General features: G+C 43.4%; 2 protein-coding genes across 4 annotated transcripts in view; both read right to left on the bottom strand.

Moving 5' to 3' along the window:
• Positions 1–1,028: 1,028 nt before the first annotated feature.
• pomt2 (protein-O-mannosyltransferase 2) lies at positions 1,029–10,151 on the bottom strand. Of its 2 annotated transcripts, none has more exons than XM_030045158.1 (22): positions 9,995–10,151; positions 9,297–9,655; positions 9,109–9,193; positions 8,902–9,006; positions 8,496–8,604; positions 8,163–8,271; positions 7,379–7,538; positions 7,157–7,263; positions 6,985–7,067; positions 6,394–6,503; positions 6,222–6,288; positions 6,056–6,116; positions 5,850–5,928; positions 5,563–5,714; positions 5,356–5,447; positions 5,190–5,266; positions 4,995–5,066; positions 4,826–4,885; positions 4,628–4,733; positions 2,597–2,737; positions 2,378–2,489; positions 1,029–1,749 (listed from the first exon to the last, which is right to left on the bottom strand). In XM_030045158.1, the coding sequence occupies exons 1-22, from the start codon at positions 10,031–10,033 to the stop codon at positions 1,644–1,646; spliced, it is 2,391 nt and encodes a 796-aa protein (XP_029901018.1). In that variant the 5' UTR covers positions 10,034–10,151; the 3' UTR covers positions 1,029–1,643. The 2 variants fall into 2 exon arrangements, with proteins under 2 accessions (XP_029901018.1, XP_029901019.1); XM_030045159.1 differs by having other exon boundaries at positions 9,778–10,137.
• A 702-nt stretch (positions 10,152–10,853) lies between these two features.
• Positions 10,854–27,232, bottom strand: part of LOC115354403 (latent-transforming growth factor beta-binding protein 2-like) — an 86,369-nt gene continuing 69,990 nt past the window's right edge. For both annotated transcript variants that reach the window (XM_030044794.1, XM_030044795.1), the window contains exons 32-41: positions 21,028–21,156; positions 20,211–20,345; positions 18,389–18,595; positions 18,133–18,228; positions 17,506–17,634; positions 17,118–17,252; positions 16,296–16,469; positions 15,904–16,161; positions 14,888–15,037; positions 10,854–13,432 (exon numbers count right to left, since the gene is read on the bottom strand). In XM_030044794.1, the coding sequence (XP_029900654.1) occupies positions 13,257–13,432; positions 14,888–15,037; positions 15,904–16,161; positions 16,296–16,469; positions 17,118–17,252; positions 17,506–17,634; positions 18,133–18,228; positions 18,389–18,595; positions 20,211–20,345; positions 21,028–21,156 (1,589 nt within the window). In that variant the 3' untranslated portion in view covers positions 10,854–13,256. The remainder of the gene's footprint in view (positions 13,433–14,887; positions 15,038–15,903; positions 16,162–16,295; positions 16,470–17,117; positions 17,253–17,505; positions 17,635–18,132; positions 18,229–18,388; positions 18,596–20,210; positions 20,346–21,027; positions 21,157–27,232) is intronic.

Raw genomic sequence — 27,232 nt, 5'->3', positions numbered from 1 at the left:
TGGTTAATCATCAGTTTAAGTAGTGTACCATTATGCAGTCCTTCCTCAGTCATGCAGTCATTCCTCCCCTGGCCACAGGGAGGCGCTTTGTGGTGCATTTCAGTGGAATAAGTCTTCCGCTGAATGCAATCCTGTGCTTGACCAGTGTGTCATGGAGTGGCTGGGGGACATTGTCCAAGATGTCACGCAGTTTGGACAGCATCCTCCTCTCTGACACCTCCAGCAGAGAGTCCAGCTCCACCCTCACAACGTCACCAGCCTGGCAGATCAGTTTATCGAGTCTGTTGGGATCCGCTGCCCTCGACCTGCTGCCTCAGCATGACACAGCAAACAGGAGAGCGCTGGCCACTGCAGACTCATAAAACATCTTCAGCATTGTCCGGCAGATGCTGAAGGACCTCAGCCTCCTCAGAAAGTAGAGACGGCTCTGGCCTTTCTTCTCGAGAGCTTCAGTCCAGTTTAGTATCTCTTTACAACTCCAGATACTTGTAGTCTTTCTGGAGGGGGTCCAAGAGCAGCTTGACAATGGGCTGGAGCTGCTCCAGTACAAGTGTCTCTAGGGTCTTCATGATGTGGGAGGTCAGTGCCACTGGTGTGTGGTCCTTGTAGCCACTGGGATGGAGCGTATTAGACACAGGAGGTCTTCCATAGCACGGGGACCCTCTGAAAACTCAGGTTCATGTTGAAGATGTAGTGAAGTACTCCACATAGCTGGGCAGCACAGGCTTTGAGCACCTCCAGCCTTGCTTGAGTGAAGTGTGGGTGCTATAAGACCATGTTGCAGCCCCTGGTGCCTGGCACTGGGTGGGAGGAGCTGCCAGACTTGGGGCAGAGGTGGGATGTGTGGGACCCTCACTGGGGTGGGGGGGCAGTTTGAGGTGGAATTGTTAGGTTGGAGGGAGCTGTTAGTCCAGGAGCCATGGGAGGGGTGAGAGGTGCTCTTAACGGCGGATGGTGTTTCAAACAGGATGAGATATTCAACAGATTTTCACCATGATCGGAGCACAAGTAAGGAAAGACTACAACAATATGATCTTTTAATTTATTGATCACACAGGACTGAACACATCACAGTCAGCAGAAGTCTTGCAGTAACAAACAAAAGCCCGACGGTCCTACACAGCACTTACGGCTAAATACAATACAAAAATAGTGGGCACTAAGATCAAGACCACTGAGAACTGACATTTACTGTCTTGGATAACCAAAAAGTGTTTTCATTCAAACGGACGAGCAGAGAAATACAAGGTGGAAACATTTCAAAATAAGGGTTAACTTGTACTACAGCTCCTTTCAGGCACTTTAGCTTATTATTGCGACACAAGCTCAGAGTGAAGTACCTGTTCCATGTTAAGGCAGTTTGGTGATGATTAGTGTCTAGACGTTCATTCTGAAATACTCCATACAGCTCCGGCTCTTGTATTGCACTGATTCAAGTCTTTCTTTACACGTCATAAACTAATATACTTGGAAATGTTTGACCACATAAATACTTGGACAGGTAGTGTGCACTTTAAGAAAAATAGTTCAGTCTGTAAACACTATTAAGAACGTAAGTGTGTGTGAAATATGTTTGATTAAAGTCCCTCATATTTCAAATAGTTCTTATTTAACACATCATTAGTGTCGTGGAGTGAAGCTGGCTAGAACTCCCAGGAGTCCATCCACCTCAGTCCAGCCATGGCGCTGGCAGGCTCGTGTGCCAGAGGCCCCCTCATGCCGTAGGACAGTGGATGGAACAGGTAGAAACTGCATTGGGTGGAGGACAGACAGATTCATTGTGAGAGAAACAAAACAAAAAGGATATAAAACATGAATCACAAATATTTTCTGTGATCCTGTTGGCAAAATTTAACAGGTACCAAATACATGAAGGCTTTAAAAATCAATTAGAAACATCAACAAACAATTCAAGGCAAAATCCACCCTAAAACACATAATACAGCTAATGGCAATGAACCATACATTTCTAAGTCAATTTTTTGTTTGGTGTTGTATTTTTATAACATCTGCTGATAGCTGGCCAAATATAGACAACACATCATCTACCTCCAGGAGAAAAAGCTTTTGCTACCTAAAGATTTTGACAGCAAATGTCAAATATTTCAGTGTCAGTCCCTCAGAATTAAAGAGCAAGGGCTTTTTTTTAATCTAGATTCAGTACTTCACATCGACATTGAGCAACCACACAAACAAGTTCTGGCGTATTCTCTGTGGTTTGATAAATAGTGTTTGGGGTATTCTGAAGACGAGCAGGAAAAAGCTCAACTGCAAAATGACTCCTGAAACGTAATGTACACTGATGATGTATACGAATAATATAAACATAGCATTTGAGGGTGGAATTTTCTTTTAACTAGTCCACTGGTCAGCTCACCTGTAGAGGACGCTAAATAGAAGAAGCATCTGGCCGACTTTTTGCAGCCAATAAGAATAAGGTGGGCGGAGCAAGAAGTCAGTACTTTGCAACAGGATATGTAATGTAATTCCTGAGAAAAACAAACAAAAACAAAAGCACAGACTTAACAAGAGCTCTCCAACTAGCACATCTGTTTCTGTCTACAGACTGGAGCAGCATTAGACTCTGGTATCTTACCTGTTAGCATGCTGCTGAAAAGCATGGCAGGGAAGTAGTGGTGATAGTAGAGGATGCGTCCCATGGTGTAGAAAGGTGCGTAGTGCAGCAGCCAACCCAGGAGCAGCAGGCCTCCTCCTCTCCTGAGCACACAACAATGCTCTGAAGCACACACACACACACACACACACACACACACACACACACACACACACAAACAAAAACATGCTATTTAGTAGGCATTTTGATGCACTGTGACTCTCTACACTGATTCTTGGGAATTTGGATAAAACAGGTTTTAATTTTGAAAAAAAAAAAAAGTGCATTAAATTACAAAATCTGAAGGTATATCATTATAGGCCAAGGTCTTGGCTGTTCAGCAATGTACCGGTGCAACCTCCTCATTTTGCATTTTTTTCATAAAATAGGTTTTTCCAGTTATTAGGCCACTTTGTTTTTGTCAACACCGTCACCATAATGTTTTTTTTTTAAATTTGAAAAACATATTTTTGTATTAAAGAGACTATTACTTTAATAACTCAACAGCAGCAAAGAAACATATTGTAAACATATTCATTTAAAACAAATATAACTACCTCTGACGGTGGTACCACTCAAGTCAATGGCTTCTTGCTTAACAACTTTATTTAACTATTTGGTATAAAAAATAACAATCCTGAGCACTGTTATAAGCATTTTTTAGACTTCAGTCATCACCGTCAGACAGAAAACCTGACGGTGGTGACGTCTGACGGTGGTGACAAAAACCTGCTCTTTCACATGATAAGCTTGAGTTGTTCACATTAGCCAGCTTGTTTTCGTCCTGTTGCTACCTACATCAGACCTCTTCTTAAAAAGTATACATTTATTCCATAATCTAATTTAATATTTTTTATACAGAAGTGACGGTGTTGACAATTTATGGTTGTGACAGTAGCAGTGTCCCAAAATATGAAGATATTTAAGAGAAAATAGAAAACTTCCAGGAGGCCTGAGTGGTCTTGAAGCATGCAGTAGAGCTGAAGGTTTGAAAAGGCATCCTCAGGAATGTAATTGACCTTGTAGTTTTTTTATTATTATTTTTTAAATAAATATCTGACGGTGGTGACGAATATCTGGGACACATTTTGAGCAACCACAAAATAATAGTAAATATTGTTCAAAACCCATCGTTTGTAGTTTTTAATACATATTATGATGTACTCTTTCATGTGGTTAAGATATTATTCAATGAAATTATTACTTTTTGTTGTTTTAATCGAGTTGAAATGATTATTTCCTATCCGAGGACAACTGGTTTTGTAGGGCATGGGCCAACATATAATCATTAAATTAATACAAATTAAAAATAAACCTAAAAAAGAAATTACAAATGTGCAAAGGACCCCCTGATTATGCCCTTGATTCTTTTTATTCATTAAAATGTTGTAAATTTCCAGCAGAAATAGCATTTTTCTTAGTGGGACATGATTTATCCAAATTCTCAAGAATCAGTGTCTACTGACACTAACCCGTCACTTCTATCAGTGAGCATAATAAAAAATTGGTTCATACTGGTCTTATTTTACCACAGGGTATTTGTGCCACTATAGGGAGGAAAAAAATGGAGCCGGGGGAGGGGATTTAAAGTCGTAAATTTACAAAAAAAACAAAAAAAAACTCACAAATGTATGGGAAACAATGCTTGAAAATTCTGAGATTATAGTCACAAATTTGAGAAAAAAGTAAATACTGTTTTTTTTTGTCTATATCTATAGATATAGATATAGATATAGATATGGCTAGATAGATAGATAGATAGACAGATACTATATCTATCCATACTTAGAGCACTGGAGACTGCCAAAGAAAGGCCTGAAAAGGTACACTAGAGATGTAGAAGCCAGGAGAATAAACAGGATGTTCACCAATAAACCACCAAAGTCTACTCTCAGTGGCAGGGTACTAAGTTGAGAACAAACCCAGAAAATCATATGGGAGAAGGAAGCATCTCATAATACCAATGCCCAGTGTCTGGTGGGCCTGAGAGCAGACCACAGAAATGTAACCTACCTCTTCTTCTTTGGTCCAGTGGAACACCTCTTTGCAGGGCTACAGACGCCACAGCCACCATGATCACATACAGCCCCAGACTAGCCAGGTTTATCCACCAGACCACCTGCAGAGGAGCATTTAATCATGAGGGCTTGCGTGTGTGTTGGCCAGGCAGACACACCGTGGTAAGATGAAGCAAGCTGGAGACAAACTTACAGGATTCCCCAGCAAGTAAACACGATACTCCGTCTCATTGACACCAGAAAACCTCAATCCCTTCACAGAAACAAAATAACAACATTCATAGCAGTTAGGACGATGCAGTTAGGCATTTAATCCTAGTTTAAAAAAACAAAAACTGCACCATACAGTTTAGACAACGCACCTGATAGTTGATGGGCCAGTGCCAGGGTTTTGAGTTCATTTCATTGTCTTTGGGTTTCAAGCCACTGTTTCCCTAAAAAGACACATATCCACACAAGCCATTATATTTATACACTGTTAGATTGTTATATTATTGTTATACTTGTGTCATTTATTGAACTCAGCTGAGTTAACTTCTCTTCTCAAAGTTTCTTACCCTGATCATGACAATGTGTGACTCCAGTAAGATCTCCAGAAAATGGGGCTTCAGCAAGGACAGGCTAATGTTGGGCACTGACACAACATACAAAGAAACATTTAGGTTAATGTCTGGAGTCAAGACATAAACACAAAAAAGGACACAAGGGCTGTAGGTATCATACATTTGGGGTTGATGTGATCTTCGATGCTCCACTGAGAGCTGGGAGTCTCCTTCAGGTAAGGACTGCAGGTCACCTCCACCTGTTCCCAGCCCCTAACCAGAGACAAGACCTGCAGTCAGCTTTACCCGTCCTCAAACTGAACAAATCTGAAACCAATCTTCAGTACAGAAAAGCAGAACACGCTCGACTGGAATAGACCTCTCTTACCACTTGGGAAGTGTCTTGCCGGAGGAGTAAAGCACACAGCCGGTAGCTCTGTGCAGGAAGCGCACTTTGCTGCGCAACACTTTGACCAGGTCTCCCTTGCGGCCTCCACACACCTCCACCTGCCACAGGTCATTGGCGTCTCCTGTGGCGTTCTAAGAACAGACCAAAGCAAGGGGTACAGTTCAAACTTTGAGACATACAAAGAAATACCAACAAGCAACACACAGAAAATATATGGAAATTCTGATAAAAAAAAATTGTGCATATTCAAGTTTACCAATACTCACAATGCCATAGCCTGTGACCTGGAAGTGCTTCTTGGTCAGCGGTGCCTCATGGAGGTGACTGTGAAGGTTACGGGTCGTCCTGAAGGGACCAGGAGAATCAAATTAGAGAGCAAACATGGGAGGCTAGTCAGAAGAGAATGAGATTACATTAAAGTGTTTAGTGTGATTAGCAGGGATTCAGCGATAAGCATCACCATGACGCTTACTCTTTGTGCTCCAATCGGATGATGTCACCATGGCGGACCAGATCAGGAGCCCCAGATTGTGCTTAATGTAAGAGAAGAAAAAATAAATGATAGGAATAACCACAAATATTCCTTAATGATAATAAATGATTCTGGTGTTTGTTAACAGTGGGGCAAGCCTTCTCACTATTATTCTCATCCTGCCTGTGGACCAGCCACAAGTTGTTGTAGTCCTTATGGAGGTAGGCTGTGACCTGGAAGGACACAGATACAGCAGACAAGACTGTTAATTCATAGGAAATCACAAATAATAATAATTATATTTGATTACATTCCAGCATGTTCCACAGATGCCTCACCTGTTGCTGCTTGGCGCCCACTCCCTCTGGGTACAAGTGCCAGTGCGAGTGCAAGTAGCCTCCGGCGATGCGTAGGTTTTTCACAGTGATGGTGGAGCCGTACGCCAGGTCTATACCACAGGAACAGAAAAACACTGGTTTACAAAATAATAATATTTAAAAACTGAAGAAAATTAAATAAAAACTATAAAGAATTTAAAATACTATTTAAAAATATTTGTAAAATCTAAAAATGTATAATATTTAAAAATGTAATAAAATTTAAATAAAAAAGAAATTAAATTAAAAAATAATATTTAAAAATATTTGAAAATCTAAAAATAGATAGTTAGTGGGTCATGTGTTTGGGAGGGAAGAAAGGAGCCCCCACATCAGTATTGGCACTGAGCATAAAAAAGGACTTTAAGAAGCTGAGATGGTTAAAAAAAAAAAAAAAAAAAAAAAAAAAGACTCTTTTAATTTCATATGTTGCTAGAAATAAAAAGTTAAGACAGAGAAAAGCCAAAAATTTCAGCCCATCAAAATCAAAGCTTTACTCAATGCAGGCACTGTGCTGAAATGCTTTTGTTTGCAGATGTGTTTGAAACTCACACTCAGGCATAGATGCGTTGTGTAGATTGTTCCCTATGAGACGAGACTGAAAGGCAGAGCTGAAGAAGCCGTCTCCTGGTCCGCTGGTAAGAGAGGACAACCATGACTACCTGGGAAATGTGGCGGATGTCATCACACAACATTCTGTGAGCCAAGAAACACTCACACCCACCTTTTGTTCAACACTACAAAGTGGATCGCAAATATCGTAACATAAAGGAACAGCGGCAGCAGGATGAGTCCGACAACACGAGCCAGGAAATGCTTTGCGATGTCCACCTGGCAACAGAGAATAAAGCAGAGAGAAAGGTGAGGCGGCTGAATTGTTGAAATTCTGGCTTAACCTGACATCAGTATTGGTTCCCAGTACAGTTCAATGAGTGCTCCTGTTTACCAGTGAGAGGTGCAGGTTTCCCAGAAGTCCCCAGAGGTCCCAGGCTGTGTTCAGTCCCACCAGCAGGATGACAAACAGCCCCACAAACTTCACCCCCAACGCCCCAGCAAGGTTTACACCGGTCAGTACCAGCCACAGCCACCAGGGTGCGCTAAAAGGCCTGGAAACAAGCGACAATACTATGTAACCAGTAGAGCCTCACCAACACAGACTTTTGGGGCTGATACAGATATTAATATTTCAGAGTGAAAAACCTCCGATAATGATATATTGGGTGTTTTTTTTATTCATAAAAACACATTTGTAACAAAGAATAATCAAATCTGGCATTGAAATAGTTGTAATAAATATATTTGGAGATTGATACAGTTGAATAAGAATCTTACACACTACAAAGTATACTACATTGTTTCCAGTACTACAAAGTACTGGAGCCAATGGAGTTTGTAGACAAACTATTTAATGATAACAGTTTTTAAATGATCTGAGGAGCTATTGGCGTAATATCTGCTGTCTTTTTTGCATATCAACCATCATTTACACAGAGAATCTGATGTATCTGCGATGAACCAATATCAGCCAATAATAACCACAGTCTGATTTATCACCGGGGCTCTAATAACCAGCCCATTTCCATAACACCAATCAGATTTTACACACTAACACAAAATGGCTATATAGAGCACTGTGCCTTGCATGACACAAGACATTATCAGCATGTGGCATTTGTCTTTGTTGGATAAGACAGCATAGCATTGCATGAGGTAGATAAATAAGGACAAACCTGTGGGTCTGCTGCTTGAACTTGACCATGCTCAGCACCGCTCCCATGATGAAGAACATGAGAATGGGGTCCAGCAGGATGTACTGGGAAATAGTGATGCAGCCAGTATCTGTCAAGAGAGCATCATTATGCACTGATTCACCGAGCTGTAACAATGGTAACAGTCACAATTTGTGTATTTTGAGTGTACGTGTGAAACTCTGCCCCTGCCTCGTCGTTGCTAAGTTTGAACAATTTGAAATGTTAAAGGAAGAGTTCACCCAAAATACAAAACAGAAATTCATTTTTCTAGGTAGCTAGGTGGCCCTTTTGTACAGATGGACATACACTGACCAAATATGAGCAGAGTAGCAGTGATGAGCGCAGCGGTGCGGGACTGAGACAGCTCCAGCACTATGAGGTAGGCGAAGACGGGGAGGAAGGAGCCCAGCACGGCACAGAACTGGAAGGAATCAGGCAGGACAGACAGCAAATCAGCAGCCATACTACGCCCTGTCCTGTTAAAGTGATGACAAGGGCTGCAACTACCTGCACTATGTGCACGAATGAATAAAAAGAATAATGAAAACACTCGTAGGAAGTTAAAACAGCCCAAGAAACCCAAAATATAAACTCTATAACGAGATGAGTGAGAAATGTAAGCAAATCTTAGTATCTTAATGATCAAGTGGTAACAATATGTCATATTTTGGAAATCTATGGAATAAGATTAGGCTTCTTGCATGGAAAATGTGCTTACCCCTCTCATCCCCCAGTAGTTATGGTGTTCATATTTGTCTCCTGGCTTTATGAAGGGAAAGGTACCATCATAACCTGTCACGTACCCGGCGAGACCTATCAGCATCTGGAGAGGAGCAGAAGGGAAACTGATTCATCCAACAAAAGGCAAATACGGGTATGATTACTTTTGTACGTCCTGCAAAGAGGGGCTCATCTTGCATCTCACCTTCCCCAGAGGAGGATGGACATCAAAAAAGAAGGTCCTGTTGATGTAGTAGCTCCCCATCTTTCCAAAGTGTGTCTCGTCCCAGCTGAAACACCCAGGTCCAAGCATAATGAGACAAGTGGCATTACTGATTTAGACAGAATCTGTGATCATTAAAAAAAAAAAATTAAAAAAAATGGGTCACTCACCACACGTGTGCAGGCTCCATTATCTTGTAGAGGCGCGTGGAGAAAGAAAGCACCGTCACCAGCAGCAGCAACACTGAGCTATGGGTCTCCTTTCTGGGAGGGTCGGTCCCTCTGTCCGTCCACTGAGCCGATGTCCCGTTCGAGGACTGGGTGCCATCCTTTGATGAGTGTCCAGCAGTTTGACTGTTGTCTCCATCCTTTGGTTGGGAGTCCTGCTGCTGCTTCTCTGAGCTGAGAAAGGCTTTCCTGTTCCGCAGTGTTGAACAGGTGTCCTCTGTTTTGCTCCACTGTGTAGTGCATTCTCCCTTTGCCATTAGGAAGTTAAAACTGTAACCAAGTCGAGCAACGCCAGATCCCTCCTAGGCCACCAAAGTAAGACCAAATACTGAGGTAATACTAAATAACAGCGCAAATTAGATACTTTGTACTAACTTTATGAGTGAGACAGCAGTGCATGGAAACACTGAAGAGACAGTGTCACCTGGTAATGTTATCTGTCCTCAATACTGTAATAGCTGTGGCTTCCAGCTGTCATCTGGAAGTGTCAAAAAGCAGGTGATACCGACCCTGACTGCCTCACTAAATTAACTCATATCTTATCATTCGTAAGACGCAATACGAGATGTTTTGACACATTATCGTCGAGCTATTTTATGACATTTTCATCAATAATATACTTATCCTAGCGTCCTCCCGACCTGGTATTCCTTCGTGGGCTCACCGTCCAACAGCGTCATGTATATTATTACGGACTGCAAAATAATATCGGGCAGTATTGCTACGAAATTAACCCGGTTCTCCTGGTAAAAGATCTACATTAGCAACGCAGGAGCAGCTTGAGCCAAGCCGACTGCACACGCATGGAGCGAGGTGGTTTCTGGGATATGTATTCCTTTGGCATCATTTATTTGGGAACAAGGACAAGTGAATGGACTCAATTTCCCAGCATTCCTCTGAAATCCAGGCTCGCCCTCGGATAACCAATGGAGCTCTTGGAAAAGCCAGAGCCAAAGCAAAGCAGCCTGAGTGTGTGTGTGTGTGTGTGTGTGTGTGTGTGTGTGTGTGTGTGTGTGTGTGTGTGTGTGTGTGTAGAGCTCTTTATGGCCACTAGAGGGCGATAGAGGACAAGAAACGATTTCTTGGCTCATGCGCTGCCTTATGATTGTTTTTTTCATGTTGTGGGTGGTAAAAAGGGCAGTGACAATCCTTATTTTCTTTTCTTTCTTTCTTTCTTTCTTTTCTTTCTTTTTTTTTTTGGAATTACTAGTGCATGTCATGTCAAGCAGCACCCAAACGCACTCCTTTATCCTTGTTGCAATTAATGTAGATATTAATAGGACAACTGAAATTCGTCTTTCACCACTTTCAGACCACTGTTTAGTTACTATGATTAGGGAAAATAGCATTTAAATGTATGTCATTAACAACAACTTATAAAATCGTGTGCCTTATTGTTTTAACACAAATGAAAACATAAAACTTGAAACTAAATAAATCAAAAAACTTTACATGAGGTGTTTGGCTGAATATTTCAAAGGAAAATCAAAGAAATCACAATGATATTGTTATATTTTTATTTTGATGACTGGTAGTGATTACAGCCAAGAGGTAAACAAAATGAATGAGCATGATATTGTCATTGACCACAGCATTGCAATTCCATTTACCTCAACTTATTCGTGGTTTACAAGGTTTTAAGTAACTTGTTTCCACCTTTTTTTTTTTTTGACCTCGACAAAAGACTGCTGGTCCGAGAGGCAATGATCTGAACAGCAAGGCGAACATACTGTGGAAACATTTGCACAACTGTAGGTTTATAGTCTAGGAATGCAGATTAAGGGCATAAATCGTTAAAATAAGTTGTCCTCCAACATGAGGACGAAGGTTTTATGTTTGTGTGCTGGTGAGCTCTCTCAAGAGAAGTCCAGTCCATTACACAGATAAGGCCAGTCGTTTCTTAAACCTGAATGTGGAAGACGAATAACTGTGTCACAGGGAATTTAAAAAAATACATGTATATACCAATTGAGCATACTGACAGTGATACATTCATGACTAAGGACCCTAGAGAGACTATTTGAAAGGAAAAAGTGTTCATTTCACAATCACAACCTAATATTGTAGGCGCAGAGTTGCAAGGCACGGGAGTTGACGCAATGTATGTCAAAAGCAGTTTGTCGTCGTAGCGAACTTGCAGGACAAATATCTGTGATTAGAACAGTGCTGCCACTTCCAAAAAATTATATTTCATTGTCTGCTCCACAGGGCAGGATACATACACTTCCTCTGGTACAGTGTCAGCCACTTTCCTCATACATACAAAGATATGCTTAGAAACATTTTTTTTTTTACAGAAATATATATAAATCTACAAAAGCTATAATGCCAGAATTGTTTCTTGTTTTTGTTTTTGTTTTTTTTTTCTCTGTTTTATGTCAAACAAAATATTGGTTGTGCTATATGCATTAGTAGAATATGTAACAAAAATAAAACATAGTACTAGATCTGTACAAAATATCCCAAACCTCTCCAATGAAGTCTTTTACACACATTAAGAGATGCACACATGGGAATGATGGTCTGATGTGGGACCACTCTGCTACTTTTACGCAGTGATGCTCGTAGGGTAGTTATGCCTACACCTTACCAAACTTTATTTAGTTTACCCACCTTTCTAACTACCTTGGATGAGCTTCTATGTAACATTGAAATAAATTTATACCATACAATAAGTAGTCTAGAATCAACCTCTGGTAAGTTTGGGTACATCAATCTGGTCTTTACAGGGATATAAAACAAATGGATACTGTTAAAATATCTGTTGTATCGATGGTAATTCACCTAGTCTTCAGTCAGCAACATGAGAACATGTTTTACTTCTACATCACTGATTCTAAGATGGCGAAATCAAACAAATCTGCAATGACTGGGGTCACGAAGAGGAAGGTTGGCTACACCCATTGCACCTTTTACAAAATATTACATAGATCATCATATACATCTACAGTCTTTCCATGTCCTCGTGCTTGTAATGTGAAGGCTTGGCTGAGTTCCCAGTTCTTGGTCCAGAAGATGCTTCAGCCTGGTGGCTTGTGGTTAGTCTTGAAGAACAAAACGGCACTTGTGGGGAAGAGTGGAAAGTGGTCACAGTAGTTTTGCATTTGGTGAGGATTCTCAATCCCGGGGTGCGTTTAAGTCCAAGGTCAATGGCGATTTCAATGGCTGGGTGAGAGAATGGTGGTGAGAAGTTTGACAAGGATGTCTGCTGTCGCAAAATTATTTGTAAGATGCATGTTCAACCGGTTTTATGGCGCTATGGTGGCTGTATTCTTATGCAATTCCTTCCATTAACCTTTTACAGAAGACATTCGTAATCGTCCCACAGTTACTTAAGTCAACTGATCAGACAAATAGAACAAGTGGAATCAAGTATGCCCTCTGAAATAGGTTGCTTTTCTTAGTTTGCAGAGGCCCGTCAGGTAAATGAAATAAATAATACAACAAAAAAAAAGTGACAGAGAAAATAATGTGGAAAATATATCTGTATATCAAATTGCCTGGGGTTACTGAATAAAAAAAGATCAGTCCACAAAATCCCTTTAAGGCAAATGGAAATCTGGTGGAGTACTAAATCCAATGTAATACATTCACTGCACAGTTCCTGGTCCTCTTGTTAGTGTGTGTGTGTGTGTGTGTGTGTGTGTGTGTGTGTGTATGTGGGTGTGTCAGGGGGAAATGAATATGTCGTGTGCTGGAAGCGAGTGTGTGTGTGCTTCTTGTAGGTCTGTGCGTTAGTGTACTGTATGAGTATGTGTGTGCGTGCTAATGGAGGAAACGAGTTTGGACGTTTCAGCGTTACTGTTGGAGGTTTAGTGCCAGGCCCTCTGGAGGAGGGCGAAGGGGAGTAAGGGGGGGATCTTGAGGGGAGCAGGAGAAGCCAGCGCTCCAACAGTCACTGTCTCAGTTTCCTGCCTCCCTGAGCCCAGACGGTGGGATTGCTGGGATGCATTCGTGCGGCTTGGCCGAGGCCACGAAGCCGGGCAAACAGGTGCACTTGTACGATCCCTCGGTGTTGGTGCACTGCCCGTTTTGACACAAGGCCACCTTGTCACTGATGTCCTCACACTCGTTTATGTCTGCAGGAAAAGGAGACATGCAGTGTTAGTGAGGGAGAGTGATTTCACAGTGGAAACAGCTGTCCCTGCCACATGTGCTGCTGAGAAGCCTTACGAGCATGGCTGGCATGACAAGGATGCTAGAAATGATTCATATTTCTGAATTCACATAAACTTTCTGTTCCATAATTTTTCCTTGCCTTGTTTGCTCTGTACCCTCTTTCTTTCTTTCCTTCTCTCCTTTGTTTCTTTCATTCTTAGCTCTACCGCTCTCTTTGCATATTGTCATTGTCAGGTAAAGCTCCAATTTTTTTTGTTTTTCGTGCTTTAACTTAATTGCAGGGTTTTTAAGGATTGAGAGAAGTTATTTGATCCTTGGACTCATGAAACTTCTCAAAGCCCGTTGCATGAAGTGAAAAAGGCACGGTGCCAAGCCAAAAACAAGCCTGTTTTTTCTTAGATCCTGAAAAGTTCACATTTGGAGATACAACGGTTTCACGCAGCAGCGGCCGTTCGTTATGTAACGCCGCATCTGAGAAGGCGTTGTATCTTCAATCGAGCATGCCGTCATGTTGCGTGTTGGTTGGTTAGGGATTGAGCTTGAGTCCTCAGGCATCCTGAACCTTAAGCCATTCAGATGTTGCGTAAATTAACAATGCATTGTATAAAATTTCCTTTTGGCCTTCAAGTGTTTATTCTTTCCCTTTTTCGGCACGGGAGGTCTGACTGTCATTTTACAGCTCAGTCTCAAATGAGCCTCCTCTGTTGTATGCCCTGGATGTCCTGTTCTGCTAGAGCGATGTTAGTTTTGGTATTTATGAAAGGAAGCATGGCATGAGCTGCATTGATCCCCCATGTTTCTCTGGTGTCAGACTTCACTCGATTTGCTTGGGAAAAACTGCAGGCCTTGGAGCTGATAAGCCCGTGTGCTGACACATTCCTACATCATCTTGTAATCATAGTGTTTCGTTATGACAAGACAGTCTCACTTTCAAACACAACAAACAAAGCACACTTAAAATGTGTAACATCCCATGTATTACATGATGTGGCTGAGATTCAAGGCCTCCTTACTCTTGGCAGACTGTGACTATGGAAATTTAGACCAAAGGGTAACGCATGCTGGTTTTGAAGAGCACGCTGCTTTCATCAGTTTCCCATAAAGCATAAGTTAATGTAAGGCTGTTAAATTCAAAGCTTCTCCTTGAACTTGATGATGTACTGCATGATGAGTTACCTCACTCAAATTAACCCAAGACCAGGCTCCAAAAGGCATAAACCTGCAGGGAAGGGTTCACCATGGTTTGATTTCAAGACCCAACATCACGTTTTTGAAACGAGATTAAATGAAACAACGTATTCCCTGTTGAGTTCCTAAACATGGCTATCTGTGCTTGAAACGCACACGCAGAGGAAGGTCTCAGCGCGGGTGGTCTGCTGTGAAAGACATGCAAGGTGCTGGGGGAAAGAACGTACCTATACAGGCCATCTTGTTGAGGTCAAGTTCGAAACCGTCAAAGCAGTCGCAGGTGTAGCCCTCCCGCACTCGGACGCAGCGGCCGTTTTCGCAGCCGTTCAGGATTCCACATTCCTCTGCTCTGAGGCCCTCAAAGCTATCATAGCGATCTGAGCAGGGAAAGAAATATATGAGACGACACCTATGATCCGTAACAAAACCTTTTTCTTTTTTTTTTTTGGACATTTAATTAAGCAGAAACGTGTCCTTTTCTTTGCTCTCCTCAGTGTCAGCTACAGTACAACACCCTGGAGCTGGTAGGGATTCAGTGTCTGTGCTCAAGGACACTACAGCAGGAGGAATGATTTACTGTCATGGAGGCTTGAAGTTAACTCTCCGTTCCAACGCCTTTAATCCTCATGTATGAACAGCATATGCTCAGAGGTTTGCTAAATAAAATATAATTAGGTATGTAGTGGAGGGCAAACCCACCCAAACCCTGTTTACCCAGATTTTTTATTTGCAGGATGAAACTAATCTATCTTTTGAGCATGTTGCAAAGGTTTATGAATAGAAATCCCTACTAAGTAGTGTAAAACTGCTAGAAATTACATATAAATGTGTTATAAAAGTGAGTGTTTGAGGGGAATACTATTTCAAATTTATTTTCATGCTGGAGCTCATATCTTACTAGGGTGACCAGACGCCCCAGAAAATTTGGGACAGCCCCAGATTATGAGTAGTTGTCCTGAATCCTGAATCCTAACCTGTTTGTTATGAAAATGAGACTAAACCGTTTCGATTAGTTATGGCCTAATAAAATATGAACTGCTGATCCTCGTGAAACATTATTTTGGTGTTTCTCACAGAGCAGCACTGTCATATCTGTAGCCTACATGAATCCAAATTTCGCCCATTCTCATCTGGCCACCCTATACCTTACCCATAATTTTATTTATCACTACCACACTGCATGTGTGCAATGTGTTCTCCTCCAACCTATTCCACTAAGTTAAAAGTGGATGCATGTACCCACCAGCATAGGAGTCCACTGGTCGCGGCGGGAACTCGCGCGGCCGATGGACGGGGACACGGACGGGTGGCTCTCGTACGTTGTAGTCGTTGTCCGTGAAGAGAGGAACGCTCTCGGGGGCGTCATACCCGTCCCAGTATGGAGGAGAGTACGGCTCCAAGGGAACCTCTGGCTCCTCAGGACTGTACTCGTAGCCCGGCCGCTCTCGCAAACTGTCAGAACCTCCCCTCCTGGGCAGGTTGCACATTACCGCGTAGTCCTCTGCACACATCAGGAAACAAGACGCAGTTGCAGAGAAGTATATTTGACACAAACAATAATACATATGCTAGTACTCGACATTGCAGAAATATAAAGTCAGAAACGATTTAATATAGCAATCACTGTCTTCTCACCAGACTCTCTCCTGGGACATAAGGCGCACTGTTCCCCCCACGCCAAGCCATACAGACAGCAGCACTCCGTGTACGTGGTCCTGCGCCCTGGGAGCGGATCAGCACACATGTTGTTCTCCACCAGCTCCTGCCAGCAGATTTCCATGTGGAAGTACTGATCAGGCTCTAGAGTTTCTGGGAGAAAGGATGGAGGGATGAACAACCAGATGGTTAGCTGGAAATGTCAAGTGAGGAAGCGAGTGGGAAAAAGTCTGCCTCATCAGGGGGCCTTAATGCTTTTGTGTTGTAATCATCACGAGGCAAATTAAGCTAAGTCATTCAGGGGTGAGACACTTCTGTGCTCGATCATCCTTTGTCAAAGTTTCAAGAGTTTCGGGGTTCAGACTCAAGTGGTAAATCACTTCCTACAAATCAACACAATGCAATGTCTGTTCTTTAACTTTGAAACAAAGGAATGAAAAATGCGATATTAATCCTCTCCATACAAGAGGCCCTTGATTTCTGGAAAGATCACCCAGCTCTTTCATCTTTTTAATTTCCCTGTAAAAGAGTACCTTGTTTACAGTCTAATTTAAACATATCCGCTGCATACACAGGATATCAGACCCTTTGTCTTTTTCATGTCTGTCTTTTTCTTCTGTCTTTATTCACCAGTATCTCATTAATAAAAGGAAATAACAGATCTCTTATTGATAACTGACTCTGAATCATCATATTTTAGCTACAAATTTTCAGACAACTCCCACAATCCATTTCTTGTATTCAGACAGAATTATACATCAACAGTGCAGTATATTGTGGTAAATATTGCATCTTTCATACCCTCTGTGGTGTTGATGCAGCGTCGCCGAGAGCCGTCCAGGACCAGTGGAGGACTGCAGAAACAGTTAAAAGACCCGGCGGTGTTCACACACACTCCATCCAAGCAGACGTTTTCCATCTCACACTCGTCATAATCTAGAACACACACACAGGCACACACAAGTAACAAGCAGCAACATCCTCTTTCCAGTAGGAATCGAGTTCATGGGAAATGTGGATGTAGCTTTTGAGACAAACTACAACCAAAATACCAAAGATATGAAACAGAGGCTGCCAATCAATTCAACCATGGCCTTATGGTGACCATACCAAGGTGCAGCCACTGATTTGACAACTCCATATTGATGTTTTAAAATGCTAGGAGATAAAAACTGTGGTCTTCACTTACCCACACACTCCAGCCGGATGTTGTCATAGTAGAAGCCGGACCGACAGTAGCAGGTGTAAGTGGAAAAGAGATTGAAACACTGTCCATTCTTACAAATGTCCGGTCCAAACATCTCACACTCGTTCACATCTGACAAAAGGGAAAGACCAAGAGAGACTCACAAGTGGGTATTACATGATATGAGCGGGTAAATGGAAAATAACTGTTATCAAATCCTAATCCTGTTTGTAAAAAAATACAGCCACCTTGCTGGATGGAGCTTCCAGTTTTGTTATAACAAGCTGTCACGACATACTGGCACCTAAGTAGTCATGTACGCAAGCAGGTATCCCATTAAGCCTTCTTAAAAGGTTCCACTGTAGAGACAGCCTCATAAATGGGGCGAGGAATTACGTTCATCTATCTTGCTTTAAATGTTGCTGCAGGTGGAAAATAAAACAGGGGCTGACGCAGCACTTTTCTTTGTGCCAACACAAAGTTACGGGGGAAGGGAAGCTGTAAAAGCCCGGGGATATCAACTAAAAACAGTGGTTAGTGGCTTGACGAGATTAAAAAGGATGTGTGTGTGTGTGAGAGAGAGAGAAAGAGAGAAGGAGAGCAAGTGAAAATGCAATGCTGCTGCAGTACCTATGGAAGGGCGATGCTCTTCGAAGCTTTGTGCGGAGGAGGACACAATCTGGGGAAGAAGTCCACCGCCATGAGGGCACAACTGGTTGTAATCCTCTGGAGATGAAAATGGCTTTGTTAGTGGTCGATATAACTGATCTGACAAGAATTCATCCACTAAACTGGCAGACATATGATCAGTGTGCAGTTAATATCTCCATTTGGGTCAGTGGTTATTATAATACAGTATCATCGCAGAGTCAGTCTGCTGTTGTACCTTGGCCTACAACGGGACAGACATGGATCTCGCAGTTGTCGCCCCAGCCCGTCCCCACCGTGCAGCAGCACTCCTGCTTGGTGGTGTTGCGAGACAAGACGTTGTCGCAGAAGTTGGCGTCGTTCAGGTTGTAGTAACACTCCTTCCTCTCCTCTGTTGAGGCAGCAGAAGGGGGGACTGGAGCAGCGGGCTTAGAGCTCATATCAACTGCAAATCAACAAAGTAAATCAGTTAAGGGGAAAATGAATTATGTATGCTAAAAAAACAGAAAGTATATATATTTTTTACCTCTTTCTTCGTGCATGTAATTAACTTTAGTGGTGCAAAAAGTACTCAAATCCTTTATTTAAGTAAAGGAAGCAAAATCATGACAAAAAAATGCTCCAGTAAAAGTAAAAGTAAAGTAAAGTAAAAGTATTAACAGTAAAATGTACTTAAGTATGAAACGTAAAAGTAGTCATTGTGAGGAATGGATGCATTAACCTGTGAGAAATAGTTTGATATTGTAGCTCTAATTGCTCCACACGTTGGCTAGTTCATGATCTAATAATGCAACAATGCAAAGCTTGCTCTACAAAGTTTATACTACTATATTAATATACTATGTGTCCCTCTGAAATGGAGTAAAAATATGATCTCTCTCTAAATACAAATACAAATGTACAATGCCAGTACCTTGACATTGCACTCACGTACAATTATGTGAATGTACTTTCCCCCTCTGATTAATTTATGTATCATAATCTGCTTTTACTACTGCTAGTAATGATAACAATATAGTGTGATGATGTGATACTTTTCTGATCCCTAGAGGGAAGTTTTCATCTTCCCGCCTCCATGATGACATTGGAGAGGAGTGCCAGCTTGAAGGCCGCACCCATACGAGGGATTCAGTGCCTTGCTCAAGAACACATGAGCAGGGTAGATGCTTGCTGTCCCAATGTGGCTCTCCCTGCTCTCGTAACACTTTGTTATCACCCAGCAACAGCACAGGTCACCTCGGCTCTTCCTCCTTCAGAGCACCCACATGCCTCCAGCAGGCAGCGCTGCCCTCGCCTGCCACTGCTGAGCCTGCTCATTTGTCCAAAGGCATGGGCTCAGGCATTCACCCTTAAGCTGCCGGCTTAGCCAAATGGAAACACTGGCATGTGAGTCAACACACATTCACTCTCACATGATTGATTAACGCACGTCGAAAGCAAACAGCGGAATGTGGCGAAAAGGTACACAAAGGCATAGCTGGGGTTTAGTGGCCAGGCAGAAGGAAAAACATCCCCGCTGAGGGCGCGCCGCTTAATAATGTAAATATGACCCATTCGTGTACACATACGCATATCAGGCTGGAGATGTGCGGGCAATGCCATGGCTAAAAGGGCTTTTCCCTTCATTTTGACATTGTCTGACGCACATCAACATCCTCCACACTTGAGATCATGCTGATACTGAAGAGAGCAGTACGTCCACGGTGCTAATTGCTACGCCTCGCCCTTATTTGTTTTGGTGGGGAAACAGGCTGTCCTGTCATAGTAAGTGGGCCCTTGGGGCAACTGTGCTCTGATGGATTGATTTCCACATAATTTGTTGAAGGTACTGAATTAATACAAATTCAGTTTTGCAGGCAATCCAGCCAACTTTAATCCTAGACTATTAAACAAATGGAGTCAACCTCTGTAGGTCAACAGATACTGTATGGGACGTGCGGTTACTCGCATCCACCTCGTTGTCCTGTTTGGATAATGAGAGACGGCTCATTAAAGCAGGGAAAACTCCGTCTCCCAACGCTGGGATGGAGAGTTAAGTCCTGTGAGTCCTGCTGTATTACCCAGGGAGCGGCACTGGCTGGTGAGAGGATCAAATTCCTCATTGTCGCTGGTGCAGATGCACAGGAAGCTGCCGTCAAAGTTCTCACACAGGGCCTCCCCGCACAACGCCAAGCTCATCTCGCACTCGTTGATGTCTGAGAAAGACAGGGGAGGGGCGGAGGGGAGAGGGGTAAGATCAATATAAAGGATCCGGCACGTACGCAGAGGCATGTTTGCAGCAATGCAAGGTCGCACAAAAGCATGGTCATGAGAAAATGATCACCTCTATCATTATTTAAAGAATTTTGCCCCAATTTAAGAAAAAAACATACATCCCAAACTTTCAAGTCAAGGAGGACAAAATACTCACATTTCACCTGTTTATTCACCAAATAAACAGAGTGACTTGAAAATTTGGGATGTGCTACCTTTTCACCTTTTTTGAATATGCCCACTGGATTCTGGGTTTAACACACCACTGAGAATCATATTGTTGAAGCTCCATCTTTCCTTCCAACACATTTTCTGTAGTTCATTATTTACCTACTATCCCCTTAATAAGTATCATATGTTCCAAATTTGCGTTGTCAACCCTTTTGTAAGAGGAGCTGTCGTTTTTTTTTTTTTTTTTTTTTTTTTTTGGTATCTGATTTCCGAATAAAACTCTGTCTCTCTGTGTATACAATCCTGAAAGTTGTTGAAATGAGAATGTTCACAGTTGTTATCATATCGCTAAATAAATGTGACCACACGCCACAGTGTCACACAATAGTTACGCAGGGAATGTGCAGCGCGCCTATCCGTCACGAGCGTGTTTACAGGAGAGCGCTTACACACCGACACATCTGCTCAGGTCTCCTGGCGGGTTGGTGTAGCCCTGGTCACACTGGCAGCGGAAGGAGCCGTCCGTGTTCTCACAGAAGCCGTGGTTGCCGCAGATGGTCTCGTTGACACACTCATCAATATCTGCGAAGCCAGGGGACACGGAGGTGAGCACAACATTACATTAGCTCTTAAATTACAATGTCGCACTTCAGGATGGATGGTTTGATGGAGCTGGCCTGGCAAAGACTGCACTGCATTACTAAAATAAACTTAACTACTGCTCTGAGCTTACAATCATAACAGCAATCACTGCCATCATAACATGTCAGAAGTGGGTGCATAGACAGAACGAATCATTTGGAGGGTTTTCATCCAGATAATTTAATTTAGAGCTTTTTGACAGCTCCAGTGGTTGTCAATCAACTCATTGAGCTTGTAGGAGACGACTTCCTCTCGGTAAGAACGCAGTATATTGGAGAATAGGAAGCATCTGGAAGATTTCACAATGAATGCCCTTTGGTAGGGCCTGTAGAGTGAGAAGTGACATGTTGTTCATATTATATTATGATTTTGGGATATTGGGGTTATGTAACAGGCAGAGAATTTTATGGCCTCTGTGGGCCCTCACTATTCACACAAGGCACATCAGAGACATTTGAAGAAAGATAACTTTGGGTAAATATATTTTCTGGTTGAGAGAATCCTGGCTGAGTCCGATTTACAAATAGTTTCGAGCCTATTGTGGTGCACATCTCATCAAAACCTACACGGTGCTATAACAGAGGAGTCGGAGCACAGGAACTGATTTAGGCCTAAAAGAATGGCTATGACCCATACCTGGCAACCTACAGTAGTTCTTTGCTTGCATGGTAATAACTCATAATAAAAAGGTTAATAAAATCAGGGGAGAGACGCTGCTCTGTGTATATGTCAATGGAGTGAGAGAGAGAGCGAGGCAGACAGAGAGAAAGAGACATGGAAGTTGAGGTTGTTAACACTGGACCTTATAAAACCAGCGCTGATTCACTGTGAGTCGCTGCGTAAAGGCAACATTTGTTAGCAATTTCTTACATACAAAATTTAGTATTTCTTGGCATCTTGTGTATAGTGCCGAGGCCAAAGACAGATACCACTGGAGGGGCAAGGCTGATTATAATTGTTAAAAAAACAAACAGAGAATGTGATGATCACACTTCAATCACGAGTGCCTGCTCTCTGGTCAGTTGGCTCGACCACTGGTCAGTGTAAAACCTGCCTGCGTTCTGACAAGTCAACAGGTCTGGTGACGCCACTGCCACCAATCTACTGTTTTCCAGCTCCACTGGACTGTGAATTTCTGGCAGATTGAAAACATGTTTGCTTGTTCTAAAAGGGCATAAAATTACATAGAAAATGGCTTATGCAGCAGTTTTAATCTATGTCTGGTGTCGTATCCTTTGAAGGCAGATTTGGAGGGAATGTGATCAGCGACTTATGTTACAACCACATGCGGCGAGGGTTCTTCTAAACTCAGACGTAAAATACTGAGTCAGCACAAATTAACCAGCCAGGGATGTAGTTGTGCCACTGCCTTTGTTGTTTCTGCAAGTCATCCAATTAGGAAGATTATTAATGACGCAGAGGCCTGTCAATGGGCAGTACTGAAATGACTCGAGCACTATCTGTATCTCTGTCTCATCATAAACCATAAAAATTTGTTGACTTTTCAGTTTCTTACAGTTTCACAACAAAATCCGTGGCTAAAGAATCATCTCTAGAAACTCTACTATCCTTCCAAAAATGGGAGGATGGTCTTTTAAATAGGAAAACGCACAGACACTACAAACAAACAAACTTTGACATTTTCACTGCCTTTACACTCAACAACTTTAAACAACCCCACACATGTAGAGCTAACCTCATTTCTTATCAGAAATGCTTACACATCACTTAGAGCAGTTTGAAGGCTGGCCACGGAAATCTAGTGGCGCCTCAGACACTCAAATCAAACTGATTCATGGAGAATGAAAAGCAATGACATTTGCACATTGTCTAAAAGCATTTTATTTTGCCTCTGAGCACTCATAAATGATGCATCATTTTAAGAAAATAGGAAGTGGGCCAGAGAAACCACAACCCATATTTGAACAGAGGGCTTGGCCGGGGCCCTGTCCTCCACTCCAGCACAGACAACTGCATTCTCAGGCTTCGTAGGGGACCCGTCGACTCCATCAGGGTTCCTGTCCCGACTTGGCCACTTTTTCTAACATGCCTCAAGGGTCAGAGAAGCTGGCTCCCACAGGCCAATAAAAGTGCCGGAGACAAAATTGGCTTTGTCATTCATACAACCTTGCATAGAAAACGCTTGAAAGATTCAAAATTGTTAGAATAGACTTGTGGGCTCAAATGGCCGCAAAATGAAAAGAGAATAGATGGCACCAGGACACATACTGAAAACCGCCAACCCATGAGATTTGCATTTTGAGCCGAGGAAGAAAATCCGCCTGTTCTGCGGATACTGAGACAAATCAAGTGTGACTGATGTGACATGTTGGACCGGGACATTCCTGCAGCTCGACCAGGAGACGACACTGAAGAGGCACGGGAAGGTGAAGTGTTTTGTATATTAGTGTGTGAGAAACATTTCCGCAAGTGTTGAAGAACTTAAGTGGGGTTCGGGATGCTTGAGCGACAGCGGCGGCCAGCTGGGAGGTCTCTGAGCAAGGTAATGGAGGCCCTCAGCTGCTACATGAAATAATCAGTCTGCGGCCGCTTTTTCACCTATCTGAAACATGGGGCAAAATGCCGGCATGCTGCAGCGATGCGATCAACCTATCATCTCAGGGAGGAAATAGACTGTCTGGGCCAAAATGTCTTTATTGCTCTCTTTTTTTCCCTGTGCATCAGAGTTTGGTAGAGCCGAAGTAATTAAAGTACTTAACCGGCCAAGTAAATCTGTCTGTGTCCAGGGAGAGACTTAGCATGCTAATCACAGCATTAATGGCCTGTGGGAAACAATGAATAATGCATGATGGGGTAGCTCCACCAAGCACTAGTCTTGTCTCACACCAGCAGGAAGTTGTTGCCTTTCCTGCTCTTTCCATGTCATAATCAGTTGCGTCAGGACTGTAAATTGCCTGGAAGGACGAACCGAAGCGGGGAAGAGGGTGAGGAGTTCACTTTGGGTGGGAGATGCTGAACTTATAGGGGCGACCTGGACTGTTAGGCACCCTTCCTAATGGTTTGACCCAGGAGGACCTCCTTCCTGGATCCGGTGATGTGAGTGGGGGATCAGGTGGGTTAAGTGAGGGTCCCTGTGCCATGTGTTAATATGGAGCACATGGCAGTGGGCTGCAAGCCTATGGAAATCAGTAACTGTTGGCTCGGCCGCCACAGCCAACACTTCTCCTTTATTCCCTGGGCAACCCCTGGTTTGATTGGACCCATATGCAGAAGTTATTTAACACGCAAGCCGACCAGGATGAGGTGAGGGTATTTCTTTACAGTGAAGCGTGTTTGTGCGTTTCGTCTGCAGTCTCGTCTCCCATCTGCGACCTGTCATGACCCCATCCACTGCGGACACCGACCTGTCTTATAGCGTGCGCACGTCCTAGCGAGAGCATCGCCCCGCATCTGGACAAGAGCGCGGCAAATCACACATGGTAAAGCCTTCACATTTCTATACGTTTGCTGGAGTGGGAGTTTGGCGAGAGTGTGACCACAGACAATTTCCGTCCCTGGGCATGAAGCTTTTTTAAGACAGGGCATAGCTACACAAAATTTATGTGCACGGCGGTGAACTGAAGCTTTAAAACAAAGACCGGGTCCAATGAATATACATGGTGACACAAATGCACAGGCACACACACACACACACTCACATATAGTATGGACTTTCTACATGCCGTGCCCATAGGGGCCCCGTGTATGGCATCATGGCAGGGCATGAGCGCAGCCTTCATGGCACAGTTGCGGTTGACGCTGGAGCGCAGAAAAAAAGCCTGTTTTTCCCTTTTGTATTATGACCACTAAATCTAAATGAGGGCCGCTTGCTGAGCCAAAGACAACCACTGCCCCTTCAATAGCCAATGAGTAAAAATAAAACAACGCCCCTCACAGAAACTGCAAATTATAGCGTCTGGCTTCTTCTTAAATATTTGATGATTTTTACAAGCAGACAAAAATGCCTCTGAGAAGCTGAGCTCCCTCCCTGGACTCTTTATTGGGGTGACGGCAGCATCTCCCACAACTTCCCATCGTGCCGTGGAACAAGCTGCTATTGTGTGTAAGCACAGGGCTGCTGACAGGGTAAGAGGGCTTGGTTCTCCAGCTCGGGCCCCAGGCTGATGTTGCGAGGGGTGGTGGGGTCTGTGAGTCAACACAGAGCTGTGCGCGCGTTTGTTAGGGAGGCCTAAGGAGAAAGTGAAGGGCTGGCGTCACAACAAAGCAATAGGAGAAAGATGGTCAGACGTGATTATATCTGGGCATCATACAGTACAGACAAGCAGAACTGGGAGTGTTATGGTGCCCTGGGGTATAACGTCAACCAAAAAGTAATTTTTCCATTACGCTCTACAAAGCACAATCTCCCAAGTTATCAGTGGTACAGTAAGGGAGCCCATTAGTTAACTAGTGCATCTAGACAGTTACACAACAGCTAGTGGAGAGGTCCTTCACCCCAAATACAATTACCAGCAGCATTCCCTTACATCACACAGTGATGAGCGCTATGTTGATTTCAACTTTTATGAGCTGGCGAGCAGTGTGTTGACTGTGAACACTTAAGGAGAGGAGGTGAGCAGCTGGTTTCAATCTGGGCCCTATCTTATGGCAGGCCCCTACACTCTTAAGCTGGTGCCAGACAGACAACATCATAAAGTCCAGAGTGAGGAGACAGTCACACGTAGCCGGGGGAGAGGGGGGATTCTGTCACCGATCAGCCTTAGGGAGAAACTGCTCCTCCGTTCTCTGCCGAGAGTCAAATAAAAACTCAGGGTCATGAGAATAAGGGAGACTGCGCCATTCTGAGCGCGTCTCCGGGATCATTACTGTCTGATTTTTTTTTTTTCGTTTTTTCTAACACAGATGCAAGCAAGGATGCGAACACGCACACACACACTGAAACACACACAGCTTCCATCTGCACTCCAATTCATCATTCCTTTCTGATGCTCTCAGACTCCATCCCCCACCTCGCCTGTCACTCCGGCTGCCGACTGTTTTGGATCCCAGATATGCAGAAGATATTTGGCCTTGTGTTTTTGTCCCACATAGGCCTCGAATGAAACAGCGATGATGTTCGAGGGTGCTGTGACAGAAACAAAGACCAGCAATGCTGCCTTACAAAACTGAAAGCGATCTCTGCGATACGCACGCACACACAAACCCAGCCCGAGGTGTACGTCCCTGCCAGTAAACACATAAGACTCCGTGTATTCTGGAGGTCATGGAGATGGGCCTGTTGTTCTTGGCCAGCTGTGGGTCCAGATGTAGAGAGACGGCACCGCCCAGCTGTCCAACCCAGGTGACTGGGCCGGTCCACAGAGGGATGAGGAGGTGAGGGACCATCCAAGCTGGCCCAAGTTGGAATGAGGTGGACTGGGACAAGACATCCTATCAGAAGACTATTCTATCCCCATTCCAAAGAGGCAAAGCGGTGATCAGGTTCCACCCAGTGTCCCTGCCAGAGGCCCTCCATTAGCTCCATTGTCTGGAGGATGAGACCAACTGCTATTATCAGCTGGCCTCGCACACACTGCCTTGGATGACAGCGCACTCCTCTTTCTAAAGTGCCCCAATTTCAGGGGCCATTTCCCCTCACCTCCACTATGGCCTCCTGCCCAGGAAGACCCAGAATACCTGATAGCTTTTGATTCACATGAACCTCTTTGTCTGTGCATGCCAAATAGATATCACTATCTGTGCAGGGAGGGAGGGCTCTGGAGAGTATGTAGAGTGCTGTTTTCAGACCCCATCGTCAGCTACTACAAGGTGAATGGAGAAGGTGGTTGATGTGATGGTGCTGCCTCTAGCGGTTAAAGGTTAATTAAGCAGTGAGACAGAATGAAGGTAGGTTTCTCCAGATGTTTCCAGAAACAGCTTAACCTCTTGAACTCTCATTTCCCTTAAATTCCCCCTAAGTTGTTTCAGTGTTTTTTGTTTTTTTTTCATATCATGCATCACATATATATTCTGTATTTGCTGGTTACAATTCATTGAAGCTAGATCACACTTAACC

Source organism: Myripristis murdjan, chromosome 22, assembly GCF_902150065.1.
Source record: "Myripristis murdjan chromosome 22, fMyrMur1.1, whole genome shotgun sequence".
NCBI classification, from domain to species: Eukaryota; Metazoa; Chordata; class Actinopteri; order Holocentriformes; family Holocentridae; genus Myripristis; species Myripristis murdjan.
This window is presented reverse-complemented; position numbering and strand designations above follow the sequence as displayed.

Bases quoted from the DNA above. Each gene is read 5' to 3' on its own strand.
- pomt2 (XM_030045158.1), bottom strand. From the start codon at position 10,033: ATGACGCTGTTGGACGGTGAGCCCACGAAGGAATACCAG. The intron at 6,289-6,393 runs GTGAGGCATCTG...GTGTCCTTCCAG, and splicing joins TGGGCGCCAAGCAGCAACAG to GTCACAGCCTACCTCCATAA. The intron at 2,738-4,627 runs GTAGGTTACATT...TGTGTGCTTCAG, and splicing joins ACTGGACCAAAGAAGAAGAG to AGCATTGTTGTGTGCTCAGG.